At 46.9% G+C, this 27,582-nt stretch overlaps 1 protein-coding gene across 2 annotated transcripts in view; it reads left to right on the top strand.

Moving 5' to 3' along the window:
• LOC144829052 (NFX1-type zinc finger-containing protein 1-like) overlaps positions 1-27,582 on the top strand; it is a 1,360,324-nt gene that overhangs the window by 189,957 nt on the left and 1,142,785 nt on the right. For both annotated transcript variants that reach the window (XM_078687796.1, XM_078687797.1), the window contains exons 3-4: positions 26,562-26,696; positions 27,417-27,536. In XM_078687796.1, the coding sequence (XP_078543922.1) occupies positions 26,562-26,696; positions 27,417-27,536 (255 nt within the window). The remainder of the gene's footprint in view (positions 1-26,561; positions 26,697-27,416; positions 27,537-27,582) is intronic.

Genomic DNA, 27,582 nt, shown 5'->3' on the forward strand with positions numbered 1-27,582 from the left:
CAGTTATAACAGGATCAGGTGTGTGTGTACCACATACTTGTAAATCTATACCAATTAGGCTTATTCGTCAATTCACTGCATATGAGGAGAAAGGGTCTGAATGATGATAGAGCGCAGCTAATGGTCATCCGTGAATACCAATAAGTCTCATTTTCCAACTGATACTTAAAACATAAAAAGAACTTCCACCATCTATTACATACAAACACTGTCAATTAAGCATGATTAAGTACGAAGGTGCATTATCTGTACATTTTCACACAACTGTGTACCCAATGAGTGGTTGAAATGGTGCACATACCAGGGCATAATAACTTGTCAACAAAGAGGGCCTTTGTGCCTGAGGGCAGGTGTGGTATAGGTGGCTATCCATGGCAGACAAGGGGGGGGGAGCAACATATATTTACTCTGCATTCTTTGAGACATGTCAACTCCACCTATCTTAGTGACGGGAGGTGAAGGGTTTATCCCTGATTAACTGTTGATTGCTATCCACATCTTATCCGTAACACATCTTATCTGAGCAGTTATAACAGGATCAGGTGTGCGTGTACCACATACTTGTAAATCTATACCAATTAGGCTTATTCGTCAATTCACTGCATATGAGGAGAAAGGGTCTGAATGATGATATAGCGCAGCTAATGGTCATCCGTGAATACCAATAAGTCTCATTTTCCAACTGATACTTTAAACATAAAAAGAACTTCCGCCATCTATTACATACAAACACTGTCCATTAAGCATGATTAAGTACGAAGGTGCATTATCTGTACATTTTCACACAACTGTGTACCCAATGAGTGGTTGAAATGATGCACATACCAGGGCATAATAACTTGTCAACAAAGAGGGCCTTTGTGCCTGAGGGCAGGTGTGGTATAGGTGGCTATCCATGGCAGACAAGGGGGGAGCAACATATATTTACTCTGCATACTTTGAGACATGTCAACTCCACCTATCTTGGTGACGGGAGGTGAAGGGTTTATCCCTGATTAACTGTTGAGGCGGTGTCAACTGTGTTGGAGTTGCCAGTCTGTAAGGCAGTGAGCAATATATCCCAGCTCTGCGGAATGGGAAATTTATGAAGCCCCGCTGTCCCTTCTCAAAGCAGTGCCATGCTTTCCGCCTGCGCCCATATTATGAGTGAGCGTTTTCAGCTAAGTATCTCTGGTGGGACATTTTTCCATTTTTTAGTTATTAGAAGTTTTGCATTCATGAGGCCCAGATCTCAGAACTTTGAGGTGACTTTAGTTTTTGGGATCTAACGTAAATCCCTAGAAGGCAGACTTCCCATGACAACGGTAGCACCGTGTGTGTGCATGAAGCTGGGATCGTGACTACTTCTTGCCAATAATGTTGAAGGGATGCGCCAGCCCACAGCATATGAAGCAGGTCTGCATCAGGATGCTGACAGCGTGGGCATGTAGAGGTGGCGACGTGGAAGTATCTATCATGTCTGGTGAAAGATATGCCCTCTGTATAATATTTGTTTGAATAAGCTTGAACCTCGAGTTCCTTGGTATATTCCTAGCGCCCGCTAATATGGCACCCCATTCCTTGTCCGTCTAAGGCTGGCCCCTATCCGCCTCCCAACTTGCTCTAAGCCATTGCATCGGCCTCAGTGTGTGTGTGAGAAGTGCCTCCACTAACCAACGTACCACATGTGCCCGCTCCCATTACATGTAGATAGTGTACTAACAGATGTGTCGATGGCTCAATTGCCAAATCTCCCCATGCAGTTGACAGAGCCTTCAGGAGGGAGGTATGTAAGAGAAATTGACCTGCTGGCAATTCATTGTCTTCAACTAGCGTCTCGAATGTTAGTAATGCGCCATCTCGATATAAGTCGCCCAATGTGTCAAGCTCTGCCGCGTGCCAGGTCACTAGAGGTCTGACATACTCAGTCTCCCCAACAGCGGTAAAATCGGGGCGTATGGGAGTGTCTGGCGGGTAAGATATAAACTTCTTTGATAGCATTCAGGGGCTAATCCCAAATGCAACTGTGGTGGCCGTGGAGTTTTGGCGATAGGATGGAACAAATGGCAAATTTGTGAGTGGGTCCAGGCCGGATGCATGGTCACTGTGTCTTCCAGGCTCTTCCATTCAACCACTTCGTCGCCCATTGAAGCTGGGCAGCTAAATAATACAATTATTAGGGACCGACATCCCTCCCTGACCAACAGGAGCGTACAATTTCCACAAAGCGACACGCGGTCTACCTTTAATCCATATCAAGTCCCAGAATAGTCGCTCCAGGTCTCGAAATGTCTTAGGCGGGACATGGAGTCGGAGATTTGAAAAATAATATAGCAACTTGGGGAGTACAATCATTTTCAGTAAGGTCTATGCGGCTCATTACGTTTAACGGAAGCGTCTTCCAGAATTGCATTTGAGCGTGTGTGGCTGATATCACTCTCGTTAAATTACCTTCCAACAAGTCTTCAGGTGATCGATATATAAAAACGCAGAGATATCTGAATGTGGTGGGATACCATGTGAGGGGCGTGTCAGTTAGTGATACATCTACCTCTGGAGTGTTAGCGCTGAAAGAATAGATCCCTGATTTGGCCCAACTGACCCGGAGTCCTGACTTCTCCTCAAAGGTTTTAAAAATATCCGCAATGGACGTTGGGATTGCAGTGATATCACGAAGATACAATAACAAATCATCCGCATACAGGGAAATGGCGTGCAGCCCATCACTCAACTGTATCCCCCACTCCTCGCCATCTCTCCGGAGCAACAATGCTAAAGGCTCCACAGCTAGGGAAAACAATAGTGGAGATAGTGGGCATCCTTGACAAGTTCCCCTTCTCACGCTGATGCAATCCGAGATTAACCTGCCAGTACGGACCCGAACAGTGGGCCGCTGGTACAATAAACAAACCATATTTGAGTAGTATTCCCGAGTTCGTATTTATCCAACACAGCCGCCTGATAAGGCCATTCCAAGGAATTAAAAACCTTCTCCAAATCCAGTACCAAGCAGCCCGAGTGAGGCCAGGCATGCGTGGCATACTGTTACAATCTAAAAAATCTGCGTATATTAAGGGAAGTGCAGCGTGCAGGAACAGAACCGTTCTGATCGGGGTGCACCAACGTTTTTACGAGAGATACCTAGCTAATAGTAATGCAAACATTTTATAATCTGTATTAAGGAGTGCTAATGGACGATAGGAGCCTAAGAGGTCAGGATTCTTATCAGGTTTAAGGAGGGAGACCAACAGAGCCTCATTCTGCGTGGCAGTGACTGTAGAATCATCAAGTGCCGTTTTGTATACCTTTAGCAGTTGTGGTACCAAGATGTGCATGTATGCCTTATAAAATTGAGTCGGTAGGCCGTCCGGCCCTGGCGACTTCCCATTAGAACCATATTGTAAATCACATTCATTTGCAGGCTTTCCAGCACAGAAACTCAGAGCAACTGCCAGGCTTTTAGATCTCTTGCTAATTGCCTATTAAAAATGCTCAGCACTGCCAAATTGTCCACATTGAACAGAACTGTTTGGTTTACAAAATGACACACCCATAGGCAAACCGCCACCACCAGCAGTGAAAAAACAGGAAAGCTATGCTCCGCCCCTGTTCTTCCATCCTTCTGGTCACTCCTCTGCACACCACCAACCCTGTCAAAAAATGCTGAAACCGTGACCCAGACTGCTTTGGAGCACAGCTTCATCAGCCACTCCACCTGTTCCCTTACTGCAGCCATGGGGATCCCATTGCATTCACTCCAAAATACTCTCCAAACTCACAAATCCTCTTTTACTCCTGCGTTAAGGGGGACCCTGTGGTGTGAGAGTGATGCCCCTGGAAACGCCAGTCCCAAACGTCTACAGAATGTTCTGCCACCCCTCACTGCCCAGCAAGTGAAATTTAGATGGCCTAGGAGTATACCTGAATATGCTTCACCTGCACCTTAGACTTCGCCAACATCCTGCCCACCAAATCCAAGTACTTCTGCTTCTTGTCCTCCAGCAATCCAATCTCCATGCGGGTGGAGTCCAGCTCAATTCTCAAAATGGAAATCACTTGCACCGGTCCTACCATCTTCAACTGTGCCAAAGGAACCCCAATGTCCTGCATCAACTCATGAAACAAAGACAATTCCCCCTGACATTCCTGAGATGCTGGTAACCTAACCAAGAAAAAGTCACCCGGGTGGTGCACCATGACCTCTTTCTCCAACCTAAACAAAGCAAACGAAAAGCAGATTTTACATTGCATTTCACCATCAACATGCTTGGGCCATTCTTGTTCACCAGCTGTAAGGCCATGTCCACGGAGGCACAGTGCACTATACAGGATGAAATCATTAACTGATAGTCCCTCCAGCCATACCAAATGTTGAATCAACCGGAACTCACCTGACTTTTTCATGTGGACCACTCTGGTCGAAAATACCCTAAGATTGTCCAACGGCTAGTCCTCAAACTTCCCCTCCATTCGCCCTTCTGTTGCCTTCTTCAAAGTTTACTCTATACCAATTCTTCATGCCCCCTGACTGACTTCAAATTGTCTGTCCAACGCCGCACCCTGGGCCCTTCATAACGTAACCAACAAGCATTTGCAATGCAATAAGTCTCGCATTTTCACAAGTTTAAGCTACTAGCATTATAAATGACAATGCCTTTTATTTATGTTTTAAAATCCAAAACATAAATAAAAGGCATTGTAATTTACAATGCCAATAGCTAACACTGCTGTAAATACGAGACCCTATTGCATTACAATTGCCTGTTGTTTGTAGTGTTGTTGCGTGATGTGGTGTACTTGCAAATTAAGGGGGGAAAGGGGAAAAGAAATCAACTACAAGGAGGAAGAGGGTAGGAAAGAGTAACGAAAGAAAGAAAAAAGTAATAAAAAAAATACATAAAATGTGGAGTGTGAGGACCGACAACTGTTCTGTGCTTAAATCTTAAATACCTGTTATTTGTTTTCCTATTCATTTTAAACATAGATTTGTTCTGGCGGAATGAAGTTACTACTATTTTCCTTAACATACCCCTGAACGTCTATTCCCTCAATGATTTATTCGATCAAAGTCACTAGAATTCATCAGTAAATGCCTGCAAGCTGCCTAGAAAAGGTTTAAGGTCCCGAAATGACCAGGAGCCAAAAAGAAACAAAATAAGATATGCCTCAGCAGAGCTGCTTTTCTTACAACCGCTGAGTTGTATGTACTATTGCAGTTATTTCGCTGCTGACATTCCAAGGAAGGAGGAGGGGTAGGAAGCAGTAGAGAGTGTCAGGTCACTGGAAACCAGAAATCCCAGTGTTGGTCAGACCATGTGGCAGGGGACTCGATGTGCCACTGCTGGGCGTTCATTTGAACTACCCACAGCAGGGGAGTTGTAGTTTTGTTTCGCTTCAACAGGACTAGTTGAATTGAAAAATAACGGTTTGCATTAGTAAAGCAGAGGACTTGCATAGGCAGACCCAAGTTGCTCAATTAAATCTCCTAAGGGAATGCATCACCTGGTGTCATACTCATCCATTTAGATACAAGGAGAGCAAATGACATCTTGAAATGATTAGCTGTAATGCCATTTTAGGGCATAAGTTAAGCAGTGTTTTGCTTACAAACAGAGCTTTGAACAACATCCTGGGATCCAGCAGCAGGATCTTTTTCACTAAGAATGTGTATTCCTTTACCGCACACTATCCTCCCCCGCAGTTGACGGGTTATATAATACCTTAGTCCTTCCGCAACCTCTTTCTGACGTCTTCCAGTTCAAAGGCGCCCTTTAGAGAAGAATCCTTATTTCTCCGGTGTACGTCCCTCCACTAATCTTGGAGCAAATGTAACAAGTGCTAAAGTAAATAGTCTTAATCTGATTTCAGGGGCTGAGGCTCTCGCTCTCGCCACAGCTGAGTATCAGCCTCCTATTATTAGGACCCAGGCAGAAGAGGAGCGAGCTGACTGGTGGCCACTGGTTGAAATATTTATTGTCACGGGTGGCGGTACCCGCGCAGGGCTCTTCGAATTATCACTGAAAGTGCAGACGTGAGAGGTGGCCATGCTTTTCCTCCCTCCCCACTGTGCCTTGTCATAAAGGAAAGTTTCTTTGAGGCAGTACACATTCCCTACAACATTGGAAAATGGAAAAGTACGTGTATGGGGCAAGCAATGGGAAGAGAAAAAGAGCTACAACCCCCCACCCCCCCGCCTCACTTCTAAATCCATGGCTGCATGTTCAAATTTAAAAATGTCTGAAGACATTTGAAGCCAAAGTGTTGTTTTTGGATCCATTTCACAGGGGAATAAATTGAGGAAAAAGAGGGTGAGAGCCGTTTGTTGAAGTCATGGTTTTCCGCAAGTAAGCCGAGGAGCAAAGTGCTGCAAACAGCCACTGGAACAGAAGTGCTGCTCTCATGAAACCATCCAATACATTGGGTTCGCTCTAGATCTGCAAAGTGCTAATAGCAAGCCGAGCCGCCCTGCCTATTAATTCACACTGCCCTTCAAGTTAACCAGATTATTTTCAGATGAAAGAAGAGGGGCCATCTATCTGATGTAAACAAACCTGCAGCAGTCTCTTGTGCCTGCTCTGCAGGGGCTGTAGTAGGGATTTCTGCCCTTAGCAACACAACAGGCCATCACAGTAACGCAGGAAGAACGGGGGAAGTGTTTGAAGCCGCCCAACTGCTGGCAACGCACGCACAGGCACCATTGTTAAAGTGTGGTAATTTGGTGTTGATGGGGAGTTAAAAAATAGGATTTTCAAAAGTTGATTTTGGCGAGCCCCAGCACAAATGAAGGGTGTGCTCACCATGTTAAATCTGCAGCGTGCGCGACGCTTTAAAAAACCCCTAAAAACATTTGTCTGTAAGCCTGAATATAGCGAGCGACCAATAAAGAATGGTTCAGCTGGTTAAATAAATTAAAAAAACACTAGCTAATCGCCTTCTCCCATACATCACAGATCTCGTCCACCCAGACCAGGCCGGGTTTATGCCCCGTAGGGCAACACGACACAATATCAGGCGCGCGCAGGTAGCGGTAGAGGCGGCCCGTGCAGCGGGGATCCCTGCGGCCCTTCTCCTGGCCGATATAGATAGGGCCTTTGACTCGGTAAGCTGGATCTACCTTCGTGCGCTCTTGTCCCGTCTGAATTTAGGGCCACACTTCTTATCCTACCTACAACTATTATACACTGACCTCACGGCATCGGTGAGGGTGGCCGGGGCAGTGTCGGATTCCTTTCCCATAGGTAGAGGCACCAGACAGGGATGCCCCCTGTCACCATATCTATTCGCCTTGGCCATGGAACCACTGGCGGCGTGGGTCCGGATGGATGCACAGCTGCGGGGCATCGAGTGGAATGCGGGACCATCCGACAGAATTGCGCTCTACGCGGACGATGTCCTATTTTTCCTTACAGACCTTAATAGATCCGGTCCGCGGGTCCTTGACATTATGCGGATATTCGGGGAGGTATCGGGCCTTCGCTTGAACCTGCGTAAATCAGTACTGTGGGTGCTAGGGGAGCGTCGAAATCTGGGGTCCTGGACCGGGGCATTACAGGAAGCAACGGGAGGTATTAAGTATCTGGGGATATTCCTGACAGCCATGCACGGAGTCTCCTGGATGCGTAATGTCGTGCCCGTATGGGAGCGTATCCGCTCGGACCTGACTGCGTGGTCCCGTATGCCTCTAAACGTGTATGGCCGCTCAGCCAGCTTTAAAATGGTGGCCCTCCCGCGACTCATATACCAACTACAGAATCATCCGTACCCTATATCGCCGCAGTGGTTCCGGCAGGTAGACTCGGCGCTTAGTAATTTCCTCTGGGCTGGGGGAGTAGCGAGAGTGGCGCTCCGCACATGCTTTCTCTCCACGTACTGTGGCGGTCTGGCAACGTCGGACATCCTGTCCTATTATCAGGCTTCCCACCTGTTAATACTGAATGACTGGTGGTATGGGGATCGAAGTTATCCCGCCTACGCCCTGGAGCGATTCCTGATGGACCCAGACACACTGCACACTTTACTGTATTCGGCTGCTAAAAAGAAGAGGCTTCCGATGGTCACACAAATAGTATTCCAGATATGGCGTGGTGCACTTCGTCGAATGGGATGGTGGAATAGACTGACGAGGGAGACCCCATTGTGGCAGAATGGGCAGCTGCCGGGGCTGCAGTCCCTGCAGGGCTTCCGTGGCTGGGACGCGATTGGCATCTCGGCCGTTGGACACGTGGTCAAGGGCACGACCCTCAAATCATTTCAAGAGCTACGTGAGGAATACAACCTGCCCCAAACCCAATTTTACAGATACCTACAGCTCCGTCACGCCATTGCCCCTGTCCTGAGAAACCTCGACTCGCTGCCCGAATTTAGCCCCCTGGAGGCTAAGGTATTCATGGGGGAATTGGAAAGCAAGAAAATCTCAGCAATCTACCAAACACTAGTCACACATTGCTCAACCTCGCTGAATGCACTGAGGGCTAAGTGGGAAAACAAACTGGGGGCATTTGAGGAGGAGGATTGGAGAGAGGCGCTTGAGGCTCCCAGAGGGGCGGCCATTGCGGTACGACTGCGATTCATTATGTTCAAGTATCTCCACAGGGCATACTATACCAGGGAACGACTGTGGAAGGCCGGCTTGATTGTGTCTCCTGATTGCCTGAGGTGTGGCAGAGAAATGGGCACGTTCCTGCATACAGTTTGGGCGTGTGATGGTCTACGGAGGTTCTGGACGGGAATGTGGGACTGTTTGTCGGAAGTGCTGGGCTGGGACTTACCCCGCACACCGCAACTAGGCCTTCTTCATATCCTGGAACAGGTGGGAGGCAATCTTTATAAACGCCACTTGTTGTTGTTGGGTCTCATGGTGGCCAAAAGAGACGTGGCCCGTGCCTGGAAAGACCCCAGAGCCCCCTTATTGGGAGTATGGAAAAGGGGACTTGACTTTCATATGGGACTGGAGCGCCCGATCTTCGAGGCCAGGGGCTGCCCCCAGAAACACTATAAAATCTGGAAGAGGTGGGCAGAGTACAGGGAGCTGTTGCTGGAGCCGCCAGCATCCGGTGGACCGGGTGAAAGACACTTGGACATTGAGCCCGCTTGTTGAGAAATACACACTCATGGTTTTTCTGTTGCTATACTTTTTTACACATGGACTGTTAGGCGCTGTGCAGAGGGTGGGATGGGGTAGTCTGGGTGAGGGAGTTAGGGGGATGAGGGGAAAGGGGACTTGGGGTTAGTTCTTACAAATAAATGACTGATTGAATTGCTTGCAATGTGATTGTTGATTTCATGCTCACAGTCTTTCCGGGTTTTCGGAACGCTGTATGTCTTATGTAATTTTTCAACAGCTCAATAAAATTTTGTTCTGAAAAAAAAAACAGCTGCAGGAGAGCATGTCCTGCCTTTGCAGGCAGGGAGTGATCATTTAAGAAACAAGGCTGCCGTTTAAGTATGTAAATTATGTTATGTTATGTTATGTTATAGGGGTCTCTTTTATAGCGCACGGCTACTCCAGGGAGTGTCCCGGCGCTTTGGCAAAGAGAACTGGAAAAAAGTACACAGGGTGGGGGTGCAGCTATTATGAGACCAGATTGTTTTTAATTAAGACAGCGCTCGCCTTGCAGGCGTTCGTGCAGCGGGGGAGGGAAGGGGGGAAAGGAGCATATTTAACAATTAAAGCGCAATGCTCCGTTAAAAAAGCGCTTCACCCCTGCATTGAGTGTAGCTACGTAAGAAAAGAGAAAAGTGCTTAATAGGAGGAACGGAGCATATTTAAAATTTAAAGCGCAATGCTCCGTTAAAAAAGCACGTTGAGTAGCTTAAAGAAGAAAATAAAAAAGTGCTTAGCGGCTAATTAGGAGACACTGTCTCCCGCCACAAGTAAAAGTGCCAATCCCGGAGAACAGGGCCTAAAACGGACAGGGTGGTAACCAGGAGGGACTAAAAAGCCTCCTTGACAATCATAACTCCCGGTTTTGCATAATTGGTGACGCAAAATGACGCGCACCAATGGAAAACACGGGCAGAGCTGAAAGTGAGCTTCTGAAATCTTATTGATTCCAAGAAGCCCTCGCATGTGCGCTGCTAACGCCAGGCGAGACCTAAAAACCATGCTCAAAACCATGCAACAACCCCCTCTCCTGTCTGTCCCTGATGCAAAAGCCAGTGCTGCAACCTCTCAGATCCTTACCCCCCCTCTGCCCTGGCCTCTGTCACTGCCGCTGTGCTACTGTCCTCCCGTGCTGCCCTGTTGACTAAAAACACTCCCTTGAGGCCCACACTATGTGAGCATATGCTTTCTGTCAAATTTGGAGAATTTGTGCAGATATTTGCCGTAATCCTGCAAGCGCCTCCATTTATGGCCTGTCTCCTCCCTACTGCACCACCCCTGCCTGGGTAGGACACCCTTGAAAGGACTTACATATCATTGGCCACCCACTGGCTGCGTTAATAGATGGGGATGACCATTCTGGTGTCATCGTCTGAAGGAACAGCTCGTTGTCTAGCTGTCCCCAAATTGTATCTGCATCTTCCGCCAATTTGTCCAGGAACTACTCCTCATATCTCACGCAGGCCCAATGGCCGAATGTGATCTGAACCTTCTGCACAACATCGAGGTACTTGAACAGTGCCACGCACCGACCCGGAAATGTTTTGCAATACATGCTGTAATAAATGAGAAAGGCTGCTGTCCAGTTCTGAATATTGACTGGTACCTTGGGCTTGCGGGGCAGCTAATACTTCTCCTCCTTTGATCCCTCTTTAGCCCGTACCTCCCTATGTAACAACTTAAAAATCTTAATGGACTCCCCTTTCTAGATGCACTTTTTCCTAGTCAGCATTAAATGAGCCCCCAGCGTCTTAGTAATCCCCATATATGAGAGCTTCTTACGCTTGAACTCCTTGCTCTATTTCTTGTCACCACCATCTTTGTCCCCAATCTCCTGCCCCACCTCCTGCACCTTCTTGTTTACCACGTCCTATTCCTTTCTGCTTATCAAGGCCGCCGGCTCCGTGCCCTGGTCTTGCACGTACTTACTCCACGATAAAAACAGCCCCAAATACATTTGATCCTTTGCCTTGACCCCAGTAGACTGCACCCCCACCCTGTTCACCCCAGCAGTGCCTGCAGCGCACCACTTCTTACGTGGCCGCAAGGTTGGGGCCGGCATCAAAGCCATCGTCCTGATGCCTGCCTCGCTCCAGTTTGAATGGACACTGCTCTCGTAGATGTCGAACCAGGCAATGATTTCTGTAAGACACCAACTCTCCCCCTCCGTTTAGAGTCACTGTACCCATGAAGAACATCACAAGGTGCCATCCACCAAGTACCTTTATTCAGTGTATCCTCCACAATTTCCCCTTCTTCGACTTCATCCTAACCGTAGTCTAACTTCAGTTTGTCCTCACATTCAGTGGTCCCCCGCCCCACTTGTACCAAGCACTTCACTATCACCCACTCCCCCATTTTCAAATGGCGTATTTTAAAGTTCCTGATATGAATCTTGTTCAAGCAAGGTGGGCATAGATTTTGCATCCTTGTCACTGATAAGAAGTCCAATGTCGTCCCAGAGCTGGCCGCAAAGACACAAGCTCTGTCTTCTGGCTGAGGCTGCCAGGTCGCACTAGACCTTCCCGATGGTAGTGATGCCTCCAATGACACAAACCCTGCCTCACCCACCTGGCTGGCGCAAAACTACGCCTGACTTACTTGCCCTGGCTCACTATGAGGTGTCTCAGGAAACCATACCTACCTGCCAGCCCCCCCCCCACTTATTTCCTCACCCCACCCCCACTGGTAGGATGCACACCCTGCTCGCCTGCTCTCCCCTGCATTCTCCCTGGAGCTACAATCAGCTCCCTCACTTGCCTGTCAAAAGCGCCCACACCTTCCCGGTAGGCAACCTTCCTTGCTCATCAGTATTCCCTTAGCTGGTCCCAGGCCCAAAGCATGTCTCAGTCTCCTGCCCATCAATTGCAGCTATTGCCTAATCAACCCCCAGGGGTGCGTCGGGCCCACTCCTCCACGATCCCCTGACCTCCACTGCTCTTTGGCCCCTGCACCGAGCGCTGCCTTTCAAAGCTTCCCCTGCCTCTCCCCTCGCCTCATTAACGGCTGGCCTCTGCATTCTAGACAAGTCCAATGGCAGGCCCTGCACGTCATTGGCCCCACCCCCCGATGACACGAGACCTGCCACCTTGTGTCAGAGCAGCATCACTGTGGTCTACGGCCTGACAGAAACAAAGCAGGGCCTTGCAGGTACGCCGCCCCTGCTGCAGTCGACTTACTCGTTCGCCGTTCGACCTACACCTCCTCCTGACGCACCTTAACACTGTTGCTACCGTGCCCGCTGAGGCCAGTCACAGCCTTCGGCCCCGCCGAACAGGCCTCATCACCGTGCTCCCAAGAGGGCGTGCTTGTGCCTCCCACTGCCCCACCTGCCTCAACTACATATTAAACACATGCCTCGCCTGGGGGGCTGCCTGACTCGGCAAACCTTCTCCCCACCCTGCTGCGGCAGCATGGCACGACATATCACCCCTAGAAAGCCAGCACACCCCACTCGTCCCAGCCACGCCCCGCCAAACTTACCGACTTAGCAAAACGCTTCTGCATGGCTTTTGGGGGGGAGTAGGCCAATACCGCCTCTGCTACCGATGCCCGCTGATCCCCTTCGCTACCTCGCTGCACTGGGTACTCCTGCTGGTTGCAAAACAGCCAGCTGCAGCAGATTGGCTCTGCCTGCTTGTTCTAACATGAGTAGGGCCTACACTACTCTCTTGCTCAGCGCAATACCTGAACTGATAAAGCAACTGTCGGAAGGAACTAACAGACCCTAACCAACTGGTGTACCCGTTAAACTAAAATGGCATCCGGGCTACATGGATTCCTGCTATGACCCCTAAAACCTCACCCACATGCCTGCCGTCCAATCACCTCTTTCCCCTGCCCTCGGGTCCTAGCAACCGCCTGAAGATCTGGCGGGGGGAGAGGTATTTCATTCTGCCCCTCACCCAAAACCCACATAATTGCTCTGCTGCATACTCAGCTTGGGGGTCTATTCTGTTGCGAGCAGAGTGCGGCCCTATTGTGGGTTGCCTGCTGATTACTTTTGACGGCCTCTCAGGCCTCTAAGACGTCACAGGTGGTGTATTTGCACCTCTATCATGGTCTGCTGCTGGAATCCATGAGGGTGAGGGGCGGCTGTGCCATGATGTCTCCGTGACTGTAGCTGCGTAGCATGCAGCAAATTAAATGGTGGCCATCTTTGTTGCAGTCTGGCTCCAACGTCCCATAAAATATATGTTCGAGGCATATGAGCGGCAGATTACACACTGTGCAGAGATGGCCACCTAGTGTTGGGCCCGGATGTTTGCAGTTTGTTTTGTTGAAGAAAAGTCTTTGGAAGTCACGGGATAGGTGACTCCTCCTTTAGATTATACTGCGCATGGGCATCGGCTCCATCCCCAGATTGGTTTTTTCTGCCACCGGGCTCGGATGTGTTTCCAGCGCTCCGTGTTGGAACAGATTTCCTTTGGCGCACAATCCTCACCAACTTCAAAAAATTAGTTTAGAGCGCTTTTCCAGTCGACGCTACCCTTCAACACCGAAGATTTCGATTCCTGTCATCGTCGACGGCCTTCGGGCCTAACTAGGCCTCGACTCCAGCTCATGGAAAGGACGCCATTTAGGAAGTGTCCTCAATGTGGGTCGAAGTTTCCCCACACCGACCTTCATGAAGTGTGTAACCTTCGCCTCTCCCCGGAGCATGAGGCCAGAGACTGTTCAGCTTGTGCCTCTTTCCGATCCAAAAAGACTATCCGGGACCGAAGAGCTAGGAGAACAATGGCTCGATCTTCAGCTCCGATTCCGGACGACATCTTTGAAGAAGGCGTCGACGTCCCAGAACAACACGACGTCGACAGCAACTCCGAGGCAGAAGATTCCGAAGTCGAGGACATCACTCCAGCGCAGCGGGTCGTAAGTAAGACCGTTGACCCCGACCCTTCCTCGACACACCCAAATAAGGCCCCAGTCACACCATCGCCCTCGGGCGCACACGACACACTGCTTCTACTGCCCCACCTTCGGGCCCGGCTAAGAAGCTAACTAAGCCTTCAGGCGACTCGGGCTCGAGTCGGCCTTCCCGCGGTGCCGGCGCACACCTACCGGCATCGAAAAAGAAAACATCGGCCACGCCGACATCCAAACCTAGGTCGGAACCAAGCAAACCCGCTTCGGATTCAAAAAGACCACCGGAACCAAAAAAAAACATTGGATTCCAAAAATATACCGGAGCCGAAAAAATCATCGGAGCCGAAAAAATCATCGGAGCCGAAAAAGACTCCTGCTTCTCCGGTTAAAGACATTGCCAAAAAACCTAAAGACACCGCTTCGGTATCAAAACCTCCCTCCGCACCAAAAGATCGGCCTCCTGCAGAGGACTTATTTCATCCAGACCCTGCACAAAAGACTCTGGCTAAAGATCCAATCACTGGTCAGCTAACTTTAGCTTCAAAAAAGCGACCACTGGATACACCAGCTCATTCAAAGAAGAAGGACATGGCTACTTCTCCTCTAAGACTTCCTTCCCCTTCTCCTCCACCTATACCATCACCACCTGCTCCCCTACCACAATATTTCCCTGCATGCTCTATCATACCAGACGATGACAACAGGGATGATAGCTCTGATGATATAGGGGGTAACATAGACGATCCATGTATTCCTCCAGGGTCACCTGACCCGTGGGATGATTATAACACCCCAGACGTCACAAATGTCCCTCAAGATGACATATACCCCTCAAGGCCTTCCCCACCAGAAGACACTATGGGTTTCAATCAGTTGATACACAGAGCTGTGCAATATCATGGGGTAAACATGCATTCAGACCCTGTAGATGAAGACTTCCTAATGGATACCTTTGATAATGCACAAAGGTACTCATCCATTTTACCAATGCTTAAAGGAGTGAATAAACATGCTCCTGAAGTCTTCAAGGACAGTCAGAACTCGGGTCATTAACCCTCAAATAGAGAAAAAATATAAGGCTGCCCCTTCAGACCCAGCATATATTAAAGGCCCAGTACCACTATACTCACTTGTAGTTTCCAATGCACGCAAGAGAGCAAACTCACAGACATCGGGTAAAGCTCCCCCACCAGATAAAGAGTCTAAGCTACTTGACGCATCAGGTAAAAGAACTGCGTCTCAAGCAGCAAACATGTGGCGTATTGCCAATACACAAGCATTATTGGCCAGATGTGACAGGGCACATTATGACGAGTTAGAATCACTAATTAGGCACCTCCCTGATAAGTACAAAGATAGAACAAATGAACTTATCCTAGAAGGGAAAAATATTACAAACACCTCTATTCGGTGTGCACTTGATGCAGCAGACACTGCCTCTAGGGAAGTTAACACCAGTGTTTTATTACTTAGACATGCCTGGCTACGCATATTAGGGTTCAAACCTGAAGTCCAAAGTGCTATACTTAATCAACCCTTCGATGAGCAGCATTTATTCTGACCCAATGTAGATGTATCACTTGAAAAAATGAAAAAGGATACAGATACAGCCAAATCAATAGGAGGCCTGCAGTCGCAGGCTCCCAGACGGTCATTTCACCGCTCATCTTATAGGGGCGCCACCAGGGGATACTCTTCAGACACACCTTCTTCCTTGTACAAAGCCCCTACACAATCCACCTATAGTAAGGGCTACCAAAGGGGTGGTTACTGGGGTAACAATAATAAAGGCAGAGGTAAAAACAACAACTCCCGCTCTGCCTCTACCCCTGCCCAATAACTCCCTTCCCCTTCCCCCGTCCCATTCCACTCCTGTCGGGGGAAGACTACAACAATACCTGCCAGCCTGGGAAAACATCACATCAGACAGGTGGGTGCTTCAAATAATTCAATCAGGTTACTGTCTAGAACTAACATCCACCCCCCCAAACATACCACCCAAGCAGCGTCCAATGTCTCAAGAACATTTAACACTGCTCAGACAGGAAGAAATATCCCTCCTGCAGAAAAATGCAATAGAAATAGTTCCAAAGCATCAGCAAAACAAAGGAGTATACTCCCTATATTTCCTAATCCCAAAGAAGGACGGATCTCTAAGACCTATTCTAGACCTCAGACCTCTAAACATTTACATACAGTTGGATCATTTTCATATGGTCACACTCCAACAGGTCCTTCCACTCCTGTCACAAAATGACTTCCTGGTCACTCTAGATCTCAAGGACGCCTACTTCCACATTCCCATCCAGACGGCGCACAGAAAATATCTCAGATTTCTGCTAGACGGGCAGCACTACCAGTTCAAAGTGCTCCCATTCGGAGTCACAACAGCGCCAAGGGTGTTTACCAAATGCCTAGCAGTAGTAACAGCAGACTTAAGAAGACAACATATTCATGTCTTCCCATACCTAGACGACTGGCTCATAAAAGCCAGCTCATACAGCCAATGTGTACACACACTCACGCTACTATTCAACTGCTTAACGACTTGGGATTCACAGTAAATCACACAAAGTCACATCTGCACCCTCACACATACAACAATATCTCGGTGCTACAATAAACACCCAACTAACACTAGCCTATCCCTCTCCAGCCAGGATAGCAAGTGTACAAACTCTTCTAACAAGATTCAAACTGCAACACTCGCTTCCAGCTCGAGTGTTCATGCAGCTCATAGGAATGATGGAATCTTGCATATTCATAGTACCTCACGCAAGACTGCAAATGCGTCCACTTTAAGAATGCCTAGCATGCCAATGGAACCAGGCTCATGGTCAATTGACAGACCTAGTGTTGGTAGACGGTCGGACTCATCGTTCTCTGCAATGGTGGAACACCAAAAACCTTTCCAAAGGGCAACCGTTTCTAGAGCCAGTTCCTCAAATAGTCATGACAGCGGACGCATCGCTCTCCGGCTGGGGAGCTCACCTATTGCATCACACAATGCAAGGCAGGTGGACACCGCAACAAAAGTTACTCCACATCAACCACTTGGAGTTGCTAGCTGTTTTTCTAGCCCTAAAAGCATTTCAAAATGAAGTGTCAGGCAAAGCTGTCTTAGTCCGCACAGACAATATTACAGCCATGTACTACATAAACAAACAAGGGGGAACACACTCTCTGCAGCTCTCTCAGTTCGCACAGCAGATATGGAGATGGGCTATACCACTAAGGATCTTCCTCTTAGCCCAACATGTCCCAGGAGTACAAAACACCATAGCAGATCTCCTAAGTCGACAAACACAGCAGATCCACGAGTGGGAACTTCATCCGCAAGTTCTTCAACCGTTCTTTCAAATGTGGGAAAAACCTCAGATAGACCTCTTTGCCACCCACGAAAATGCAAAATGCCCAAACTTTGCCGCCAGATACCCACACCCATTGTCCAAAGGCAATGCGAAATGGATGAACTGGTCAGGAAAATTTGTGTACGCTTTTCCTCCTCTCCCACTACTTCCATTAGTGGTACGTAAACTACAGCAACATTCCCTAACGCTCATTCTAGTCGCTCGAACTTGGGCCAGACTACCGTGGTACACCACGCTGCTGCAAATTTCTGTAGTACCACACCAAAAACTAAGCCTATCTCCACGCCTATTAACACAGAGCCATGGAGAGATCAGACACCCGGACCCAGCTCAGCTCAACCTAGCGATCTGGATCCTGAAGTCATCGAGTTTGGTTACGTCAACCTTCCTCCAGAATGTATGAACGTTATCAAAGAAGCTAGACGTCCCACTACTAGAGCATGTTTTGCTGCTAAGTGGAAACGGTTTGTCATATACTGTCAAAACAACCAGATAAATCCTTTAGACGTGTCTATTCAACACATCATAGGATATCTATTACACTTTCAAAAGTGTAACTTAGCCTATACGTCCATCAAACTACACCCCACTGCCATTGCAGCATACTTACAAAATAGACAACATCTATCTCTTTTTAGGGTACCAACTATAAAAGCTTTCATGGAAGGACTCAAAAGAATAATTCCTCCCAGAACGCCACCTTCACCAGTGTGGAACTTAAACATTGTTCTCACATGATTAATGGAACCTCCCTTTGAACTGTTACATAAATGTGAATTGCAATTCCTAACCTGGAAAGTAGCTTTCCTAGTAGCTATTACTTCTCTCAGAAGGGTTAGTGAACTATAAGCATTTACCATTCAAGAACCCTTTTCGCAAATGCATCATAACAAAGTGGTTCTTCGTACTAATCCTAATTCCTTCCAAAAGTCATTTCACCATTCCATCTAAAGCAATCAGATGAGCTGCCCGTTTTTTTCTCGCAGCTTCCAACAGTCGCAGAAAGAGCTCTACACACCTTAGATGTCAAAAGAGCATTACTATACTACATTGAAAGGACACAAACTTTTCGTAAAACAAAACAACTTTTCGTGTTTTTTTCACCACCACATAAAGGCAACCCCATGTCAAAATCGGGGATAGCTAGGTGGATTTTTAAATGTATACAAATATGTTACCACAAAGCCAAACGTACGTTAACAATTCCTCCAAAAGCCCATTCTACAAGGAAAATAGGGGCTTAAATGGCATTCTTAGGGAACATTCCCCTAGATGATATATGCAAAGCAGCTACATGGTCTACACTGCACACATTGACAAAACATTATTGTGTGGATGTGCAAACTAAACAACAAGTCACTGTGGGCCAGGCTGTACTAAAAACTCTATTTCAAACAAATGCAATAGATACTGGTGGTCGCCGCTAGGTGTGGGTACTGCTATACAATCTATGCACAGTGTGTAATCTGCAGCTCATATGCCTCGAACGGAAATTGCTCCTTACCAGTATGCATCTGTTCTTGGCATGTAGAGCTGCAGAGTTACACACGCCCACCCGACTCCCTTTATCTGTTCCAGTATTATCTTAATTAGATACAAAATACATGAACATCACTACTTCTTGTACAGCTCCATCACTTCCCTAATATCGAAAAACAATCTGGGGATGGAGCCCATGCCCATGCGCAGTATCATCCAAAGGAGGAGTCACCTATCCCGTGACTTCCAAAGTCTTTTCTACAACAAAACAAACTGCAAACATCCGGGGCCAACACTAGGTGGCCATCTATGCACAGTGTATAACTCTGCAGCTCTACATGCCAAGAACAGATGCATACTGGTAAGTAACATTTTCCTTCTGGTGGATTCTGTATCTTTCTTCAGGATTCTTTGAGCTGTCCTCCTTTCATGATAGTCCTTGTCAGTGATAATAACATCCCAACATATGCAAATATGCTTTTACGGTTTGTTTTGTCACTGTTGTTGTTTAAGCTAGCCCAGTTCCTTTCCACATGCTTCGATGGATTGTGCAAAAAGCTTAGAGGGAACTGATGCAAGCTTGCAAGTGATTGCCTTATGCAGTCTAATGTCATCATTCATGGTGGACAGAGAAACAGTTGGAGTCCTGTGGCACCACCTGTTGGGGCTGGATAGCTATTGCTGAGGGAAGATTTTCTGGATCTAGTCAGGTAGATATTTATAACATGTGGAATCTGCTGGAAGATATATTCTCCAGAAATATAATTACCTAAGTTAAGTTACCATTGCTTCCCTTCCTTAAAACGTAAGACTGCTAGCTAATGTGCTGTTATATAGTCACTAACTAGCAGAACGTGGGTCACTATCTAGCAGAACATGGCAAGGAGATCACATATGTTCACTGAAATCTCATTATTCGATTACTCTATGGACATGTTAAGAAAGGCCCTAATGCTTCTAAGCATTGATGACATTAATTTAATTGAAGGCAGTCAACACATGCAACAAAGAGTCCAGCATAAGGAGGGCAAAGGGCAAAATCCCTTTGGTGACAGAAGAGAAGAGCAACGTTGTTCATGTGGGAAAACCAGCAGCAGCCAAAAAAAATCTGGTTAGATGGATCTCAGCATATGATCTAATATATGTTCGAGGCATATGAGCTGCAGATTGCACACTGTGCATAGATCGCCACCTAGTGTTGGGCCCTGATGTTAGCAGTCTGTTGTTGTCCTGAAAAGTTCTTTGGAAGTCACAAGATCCTTTGGACCACACTACGCATGGGCATCGGCTCCATCCCCAGATTGTTTTTTTCCGCCATCGGGCTCGGATGTGTTTCCTGCGCTCTGGTTAGGAACCGAATTTCCCTCGGCGTGCAATCCTCACCCAATTCGACGGTATTGTTTCGATCGCGCTCCACATCGACGCGATTCTTCACCTTCGAAGTCTCCGATTCCGGTCGTCAACGAAGGCCTTCGGGCCTACCTAGGCCTTACTTCTGGCTCATGGAAAGGACGCCATTCAAGAAGTGTCCTCGATGTGGGTCGAAGATTCCCCACACCGACCTACATGAAGTGTGCAATCTTTGCCTCTCACCGGAGCACGAGGCCAAAGACTGTTCCGCTTGTGCCTTCTTCCGCTCCAAGAAGACGATCCGGGACCGACGAGCTCGAAGAACAATGGCCCGCTCGTCAGCTTCGATCCCCGACGACATCTTCGAAGAGGGCGTCGACATGCCAGAAACCCAGCACGCCGAAGAGAGTACCAGCTTCTCAGACGCCGAAGACTCCGACGTCGAGGAAGTCACTCCAGCTCAACGGGTCGTAAGTAAGATCGTCGACCCCAACCCTTCCTCGACACCCTCTAAAAGGCTTCGGGCACACCCTCACCTTCGGGCCCGGGTGCACACCGACAGACTGCTTCCCACGCCCCACCTTCGGGCCCGGCAAAGAAGCCCATTAAGCTTTCAGGCAGCTCAGGCTCGAGCCAGCCCATCCACGGTGCCGATCCTACACCGACACCGAAGAAAAAGCCATCTTCGTCAACCACGCCTACCATTGCTCCGACACCGAAGCACACAGCACCGAAGACTGGCAGCGGCTCATCGATGCTGAAACCGCATTCGGAGCCAACTAAAGAACCGCCTAAAGCTCCAGATTCACACGCTTTGGAACCGAAAAAACACCCGGAACCGAAGAAACAGGTTCCGGTAAAGGACACTTCAAAAGGTCACACTTCCAAACCGAAATGAGCTACCGACTCGGTGCCGAAAAACCTACAGAGCCGAAAACCTCAACACCTAAGGATCTGCCCTGTTCAGAGGAACTTTTCACACCTGATCCTAACCAAAAAACTCTTGTCAAGGATCCTAAGACTGGTCAATTTACTTCCAGTTCCAAAAAGAGACCACTTGATGCGCCAGCACCTCCTCCTCCTCCAAAGAAGAGAGACATTGCAACCTCTCCATTAAGTGTGCCTTCTCCTCCACCTCCCCATACTGTTCCTCCTCCTACACCACCTCACCATTCACCTACACCATCACCTAATCCACAAGATGATGTAGACACAGACTCTAATGACACAGATGGAGGTGCACATGACCCAGCAGGGACCAATAGTCCCCCTCAGTCACCTAATCCATGGGATGATTACAACACCCCTGATGTGCCTTATGTCCCACAAGACAACATATACCCTTCTAGACCATCCCCACCAGAGGACACTATAGGTTTTAACCTACTAGTCCAAAGAGCTGCTCAATATCATGGGGTGGACTTACACACAGATGCGGTGGAGGAAGATTTCCTACTAGACACTTTTGATAACACACAAAGGTCTACCGCCATTTTACCAATGCTTAAGGGTGTAATCAAACATGCAACAGAGGTTTTTAAAGACCCTGTCAGGGCTAGGGTCCTCAATCCTCGAATTGAGAAAAAATATAAAGCTGCCCCTACAGATCCTGTCTTTATTAGAGGTCCAGCACCATTAGACTCTTTAGTAGTGTCTAATGCACGTACACGTGCTAATTCTCAGACATCAGGTGAGGCCCCACCACCAGACAAGGAATCCAAGCTACTTGACGCCTCAGGCAAAAGAACAGCGTCTCAAGCAGCTAATATCTGGCGCATCGCCAACACCCAAGCGTTGCTGGACAGATATGACAGAGCTCATTACGATGAACTAGAGTCCATAATGCAGCATTTACCTGACAAATACAAAAATAGGGCCAATGAACTGATACAGGAAGGTAAAAATATTACCAACACTTCCATTCGCTGTGCCCTAGATGCGGCAGGTACCGCCTCAAGAGCAATTAATACTAGCACCCTCCTATGTAGACATGCTTGGCTACGTAACTCAGGTTTTAAACCTGAGGTACAAAACTCCAACCTTAATCAACCATTTGATGAGACACATTTATTTGGCCCAAATGTTGACGTGTCTTTAGAAAATATGAAAAAAGACACAGATACAGCAAAATCTATGGGAGCCTTGCAACAGCAAGCTCCCAGACGTTCTTTTCTTCGCTCATCATACAGAGGCAACACTAGAGGATACTCCTCAGAAAGTCCCTCCACCTCTTACAAAACCCCTAGCCAATCCATGTTCACTAAGGGCTACCAAAGAGGGGGTTACAGGGGTAACAACAACAAAGGCAGAGGCAAAACCAACAACTTCCGCTCTGCCTCTACCCCTACGCAATAACTTTCCTCCCCTTCCCCCCCAACATTCCACTCCTGTGGGGGGAAGACTGCATCAATTCCTTCCTGTCTGGACCAACATCACATCAGACAGGTGGGTGCGACAAATTATTTAATCCGGTTATTGTCTAGAACAATCATCTACCCCCCCAAACATACCACCCAAACAGCGTCCAATGTCACAAAAACATCTAGCACTGTTAAAGCAAGAAGTAGAATCCCTGATACAAAAAAGTGCAATAGAACCAGTTCCTCTGCACCAACAAAACAAAGGGGTTTACTCTCTATATTTTCTGATTCCATAAAGGACGACTCTCTAAGGCCTGTTCTAGACCTCAGACCGCTAAACATATACATACAGTCAGACTATTTTCACATGGTCACACTGCAACAAGTCCTTACGCTTCTGTCGCAAAACGACTTCCTTGCCACTTTAGATCTCAAGGACGCATACTTCCACATTTCCATTCACAAGGCTCACAGGAAGTATCTCAGATTTGTAATAGACGGACAGAAATATCAATTCAAAGTACTCCCATTCGGAGTCTCAACAGCACCAAGAGTATTCACCAAGTGCTTAGCAGTGGTGGCAGCGCATTTACGAAGACAACACATCCATGTCTTTCCGTCGACGACTGGCTCATAAAAGCCAGCTCATACAACCATTGCGTGGAACACACTCATGCCACAATACAACTGCTTCACGACTTGGGGTTCACAATAAACCACTCCAAGTCCCATCTACAACCATCCAAAGTACAACACCTCAAAAGCTCTTGCCTATCCCACACCAGCAAGGATGGCCAGCATACAAACTCTTCTAACAAGGTTTCAGCTACAACACTTCCTTCCAGCATGAGTGTTCATGCAACTCATAGGGTTGATGGCCTCTTGCATTTTCATAGTGCCCCATGCAAGACTTTAAATGCGTCCGCTACAAGAATGCTTATCACGTCAGTGGAACCAGGCTCAAGGTCAATTGACAGACCTAGTGTTGGTAGACGGTCGGAGTCATCGCTCTCTGCAGTTATGGAACACCAAAAACCTTTCCAAGGGATGACTGTTCCTAGATCCAGTTCCTCAGATAATCTTAACTACGGACGCATTGCTCTCCGGCTGGGAAGCCCACCTACTGCAACACACCATGCAAGGCAGGTGGACACCATAACAAAAGTTACTCCACATCAATCATCTGGAGTTACTAGCAATATTCCTAGCACTAAAAGCTTTCCAAAAGATGGTATCAAACAAAGCTGTGTTAGTCCGCACAGACAACATGACAGCCATGTATTACATACAGAAGCACGGAAGCACACACTCCCTGCAACTATCTCAACTAGCACAGGACATATGGCGGTGGGCTATACCTCAAAACATATTCCTACTGGCCCAGCATGTTCCAGGAGTACAAAATACCATAGTGGATCTGTTAAGTCGACAAACACAGCAGACCCACAAGTGGGAACTTCATATGCAAGTTCTTCAGCCATTGTTTCAGATGTGGGGACAACCTCAGATAGACCTATTTGCCACCCACGAAAACGCCAAATGCCCAAGCTTCGCCGCCAGATATCCACACCCACTGTCCAAAGGCAATGCGATATGGATGAACTGGTCAAACAGATTTGCTTACGCTTTTCCACCTCTACCACTCATGCCACTAGTAGTACGCAAACTACAGCAGCATTCTCTGACCCTCATCCTAGTTGCTCAACGTGGGCCAAACAGCCGTGGTACACCACACTGCTACAACTGTCGGTAGTACCGCACCAAAAATTACACCTGTCTCCACACCTCTTAACGCAGAACCGTGGAGAGATCAGACGCCCGGACCCAGCTCAGCTCAACCTTGCGATCTGGCTCCTGAAATCCTAGAATTTGGATATTTGAACCTTCCTCCAAACTGCATGAATGTCATAAAAGAAGCTAGACGTCCAACCACTAGGGCATGTTATGCAGCCAAGTGGAAACGATTTGTAATATATTGTCACAACAACAATATTAATCCTCTAGATGTGTCTATTCAACACATCATAGGATACTTACTGCATCTCCAAAGATGCAACTTATCCTATACGTCTATTAGACTACATCTTGCTGCAATAGCAACATATGTGCAAAACAGACAACATCTATCTCTATTCAGAGTGCCTGCCATTAAAGCCTTAATGGAAGGCCTTAAAAGAATAACTCCTCCCAGAGTACCACCTTCACCAGTGTGGAATTTAAACGTTGTTCTCACGCGGTTAATGGGGCCTCCCTTCGAACCCTTACACAAATGTGAACTACAATTTTTAACATGGAAAGTTGCGTTCCTAGTAGCTATTACCTCTCTGCGGAGAGTTAGTGAACTACAAGCACTAACCATTCAAGAACCCTTTTTGCAAATGCATCACAATAAGGTAGTTCTGCGTACCAATCCAAAATTCTTACCCAAAGTCATTTCTCCCTTCCATCTCAATCAATCTGTGGAACTGCCCGTTTTCTTCTCGCAACCACAGACAGTACCAGAAAGAGCTCTTCACACATTAGAGGCCAAAAGAGCATTGCTATACTACCCTTTCGTAAGACAAAACAACTTTTTGTGTCTCTCACCACCACGCAAAGGTAATCCCATTTCAAAATCTGGGATAGCTAGATGGATTGTCAAATGCATACAGATTTGTTACCACAAAGCTAAACGTACGTTATCTGTTCCTCCTAAAGCCCACTCTACAAGAAAAATAGAGGCTTCAATGGCATTTTTAGGGAACATTCCTCTAGATGACATCTGCAGAGAAGCTACATGGTCTACACTGCACACATTCACAAAACACTATTGTGTAGATGTGCAAACCAAGCAACAAGCTAATGTGGGCCAGGCTGTTCTCAAAACATTATTCCAAACTACTGCAACAGATAGGGTTGGTCGCCGCTACGGATGGGTACTGCTATGCAATCTATGCACAGTGTGCAATCTGCATCTCATAAGCCTCGAACGGAAAATGCTACTTACCAGTATGCATCTTTTCTTGGCATGTAGAGCTGCAGAGTTGCACATGCCCAACCGCCTCCCCAGCTACCCTTGTCTGTTTCTGTATTATCTTAATTAGATGCAAATTACATGGGCATCCTTCCTTTTCTTGCAAAGCTCCATCATTTCCCTAATGGCGAAAAACAATCTGAGGATGGAGCCGATGCCCATGCGCAATGTGGTCCAAAAAAAAAGTCACCTATCTCGTGACTTCCAAAGAACTTTTCAGGACAACAACAAACTGCAAACATCCAGGCCCAACACTAGTTGCGATCTATGCACAGTGTGCAACTCTGCAGCTCTACATGCCAAGAACAGATGCATACTGGTAAGTAGCATTTTCCTTCAGGAATAGAGAGTGCAAAACGTGTTGCTTTGTTTTAGCGATTATTTGTGGTCAGTTTCCATGTCTTCTAAATTTCCCCAATCCGTGATCAAGTTGAGAGAATTGAGATCATGAAGAGAAGCTCAGACTGACATGAAAAATGGTATGCCGTGTGTGTCACAAAAATTGTAATAGTTGTGTATATCTCCGTGATGGAGGTTTACAGCTCATCCTGCTTCTGTAACAAAATGCATCATTGCACTTCTCAGATCGCTGGCAAATGCCTTGAATAGTTTTGATTTTCTCTGTTCAAAATTGACATTAAGGTCCATTTTCAGTAGCAGGTTATCCTGCTTTCATTTGTGTAGGTGTCCGGAAATGTTCTGTTTCAAGTGAGCATGATAAGCTGTTGCATTGGATGACTCTAAAATCCCTAATGCTTGAGTTCGAACTCAGGGATTGGGATACCATACCTCTTGTTAATGCATATGCTGATATAATCACACTCCATTGTTGGTAATCTCTAAAGCCACAATCCATGTCATGGTATAATTTAAGCAAAACGTTACTTTTCTGCCCGGTAAATTGCCATTAAATAGTGAAAAATGAGCAGAATTTGCAAAATCTGGGCGGTGAGATCAAATTTCAATGTGCAAACTAGCCTTTAGGCACACTAAAATGGATCTTTAGTTTCTGTGCACTGCTGACTTGAATGTCATTTTAGATCGTCTACACACGCAACAAAAAGGTCACCATGAAGAAGGAAAAAAGCAAAAGACGTCTGCTGACAGAAGAGGAGATGTGCTACAACCGTCACACGGGCAGGCCAGCAGCAGAAGTAGGAGCCAGACAACCCAAGGTTAGGTGCATCCCAGCGTACTAAGGGTGGCATAGCCACCAGCACACCAGCTTTACTAGGAAGGTTGTTTGATAGTTATAGAAGTTAGGACATTTTAGACCACCCCAATCTTTATTCACTTTGAGTTTATGTAATGTATTCTGGCTTTTTTATTTTTCCAGATGAAATTTGACATAGATTTGTTAATTGTTTTGAAAAGAATTGCATAGAAGAATAGGAGTCACATGCATGAGTAAAAATTGATTTGAGGGAAAATCATCACTTTAACACATTCTATTCTTCCCCACCACTCACATCTAATGTGTTAATTCTAATTTGTGAAATGCTACTGACATTTTAAAACATCAAAGCTAAGAAACCACATGCATGGATATTAGAATTAGTTGTCTTGTAACATGGATTGCGGTGCCTTTGCTCTTCAGAAAGTAGGGACACCTAACAAACTGATATTCGAAGTCTATGAGTTGGATTCTGTTTTCCATCACTTTAGGTGTGTGTGTGTGTGTGCTGGTTGATGAGATTGAGGGGCAGTCCTACTCTGTTTTAAGTCCTGGTGGTTTCCAGTTAGCGGAAGGGAATAATTCTCTGTAAATGCACATTAATACAACCTACCTTTCTTCTTTATTGTCACCTGGTTGCTGAACTTGACAACAAGATTTTGTATTTGCGCATTAAAATAGGCCACAGTTTATATACACTAAACGCTTAAATATGTTACAGGCAGCCAACAAACATCACAAAGAGGACAACAGGAACAAGGCAAAAAGCAACCTCCCTCTGATGAGAGAAGAGGAGGACTGCATCACCATTCTCATGGGCATCATAACCAGACAAATCCAGGTTTGATCTGTTCAGTAATATTGTGTTATTTAATTTTATGGTGGGT

This window comes from Lissotriton helveticus, chromosome 4_1 (assembly GCF_964261635.1).
Source record: "Lissotriton helveticus chromosome 4_1, aLisHel1.1, whole genome shotgun sequence".
NCBI classification, from domain to species: domain Eukaryota; kingdom Metazoa; phylum Chordata; class Amphibia; order Caudata; family Salamandridae; genus Lissotriton; species Lissotriton helveticus.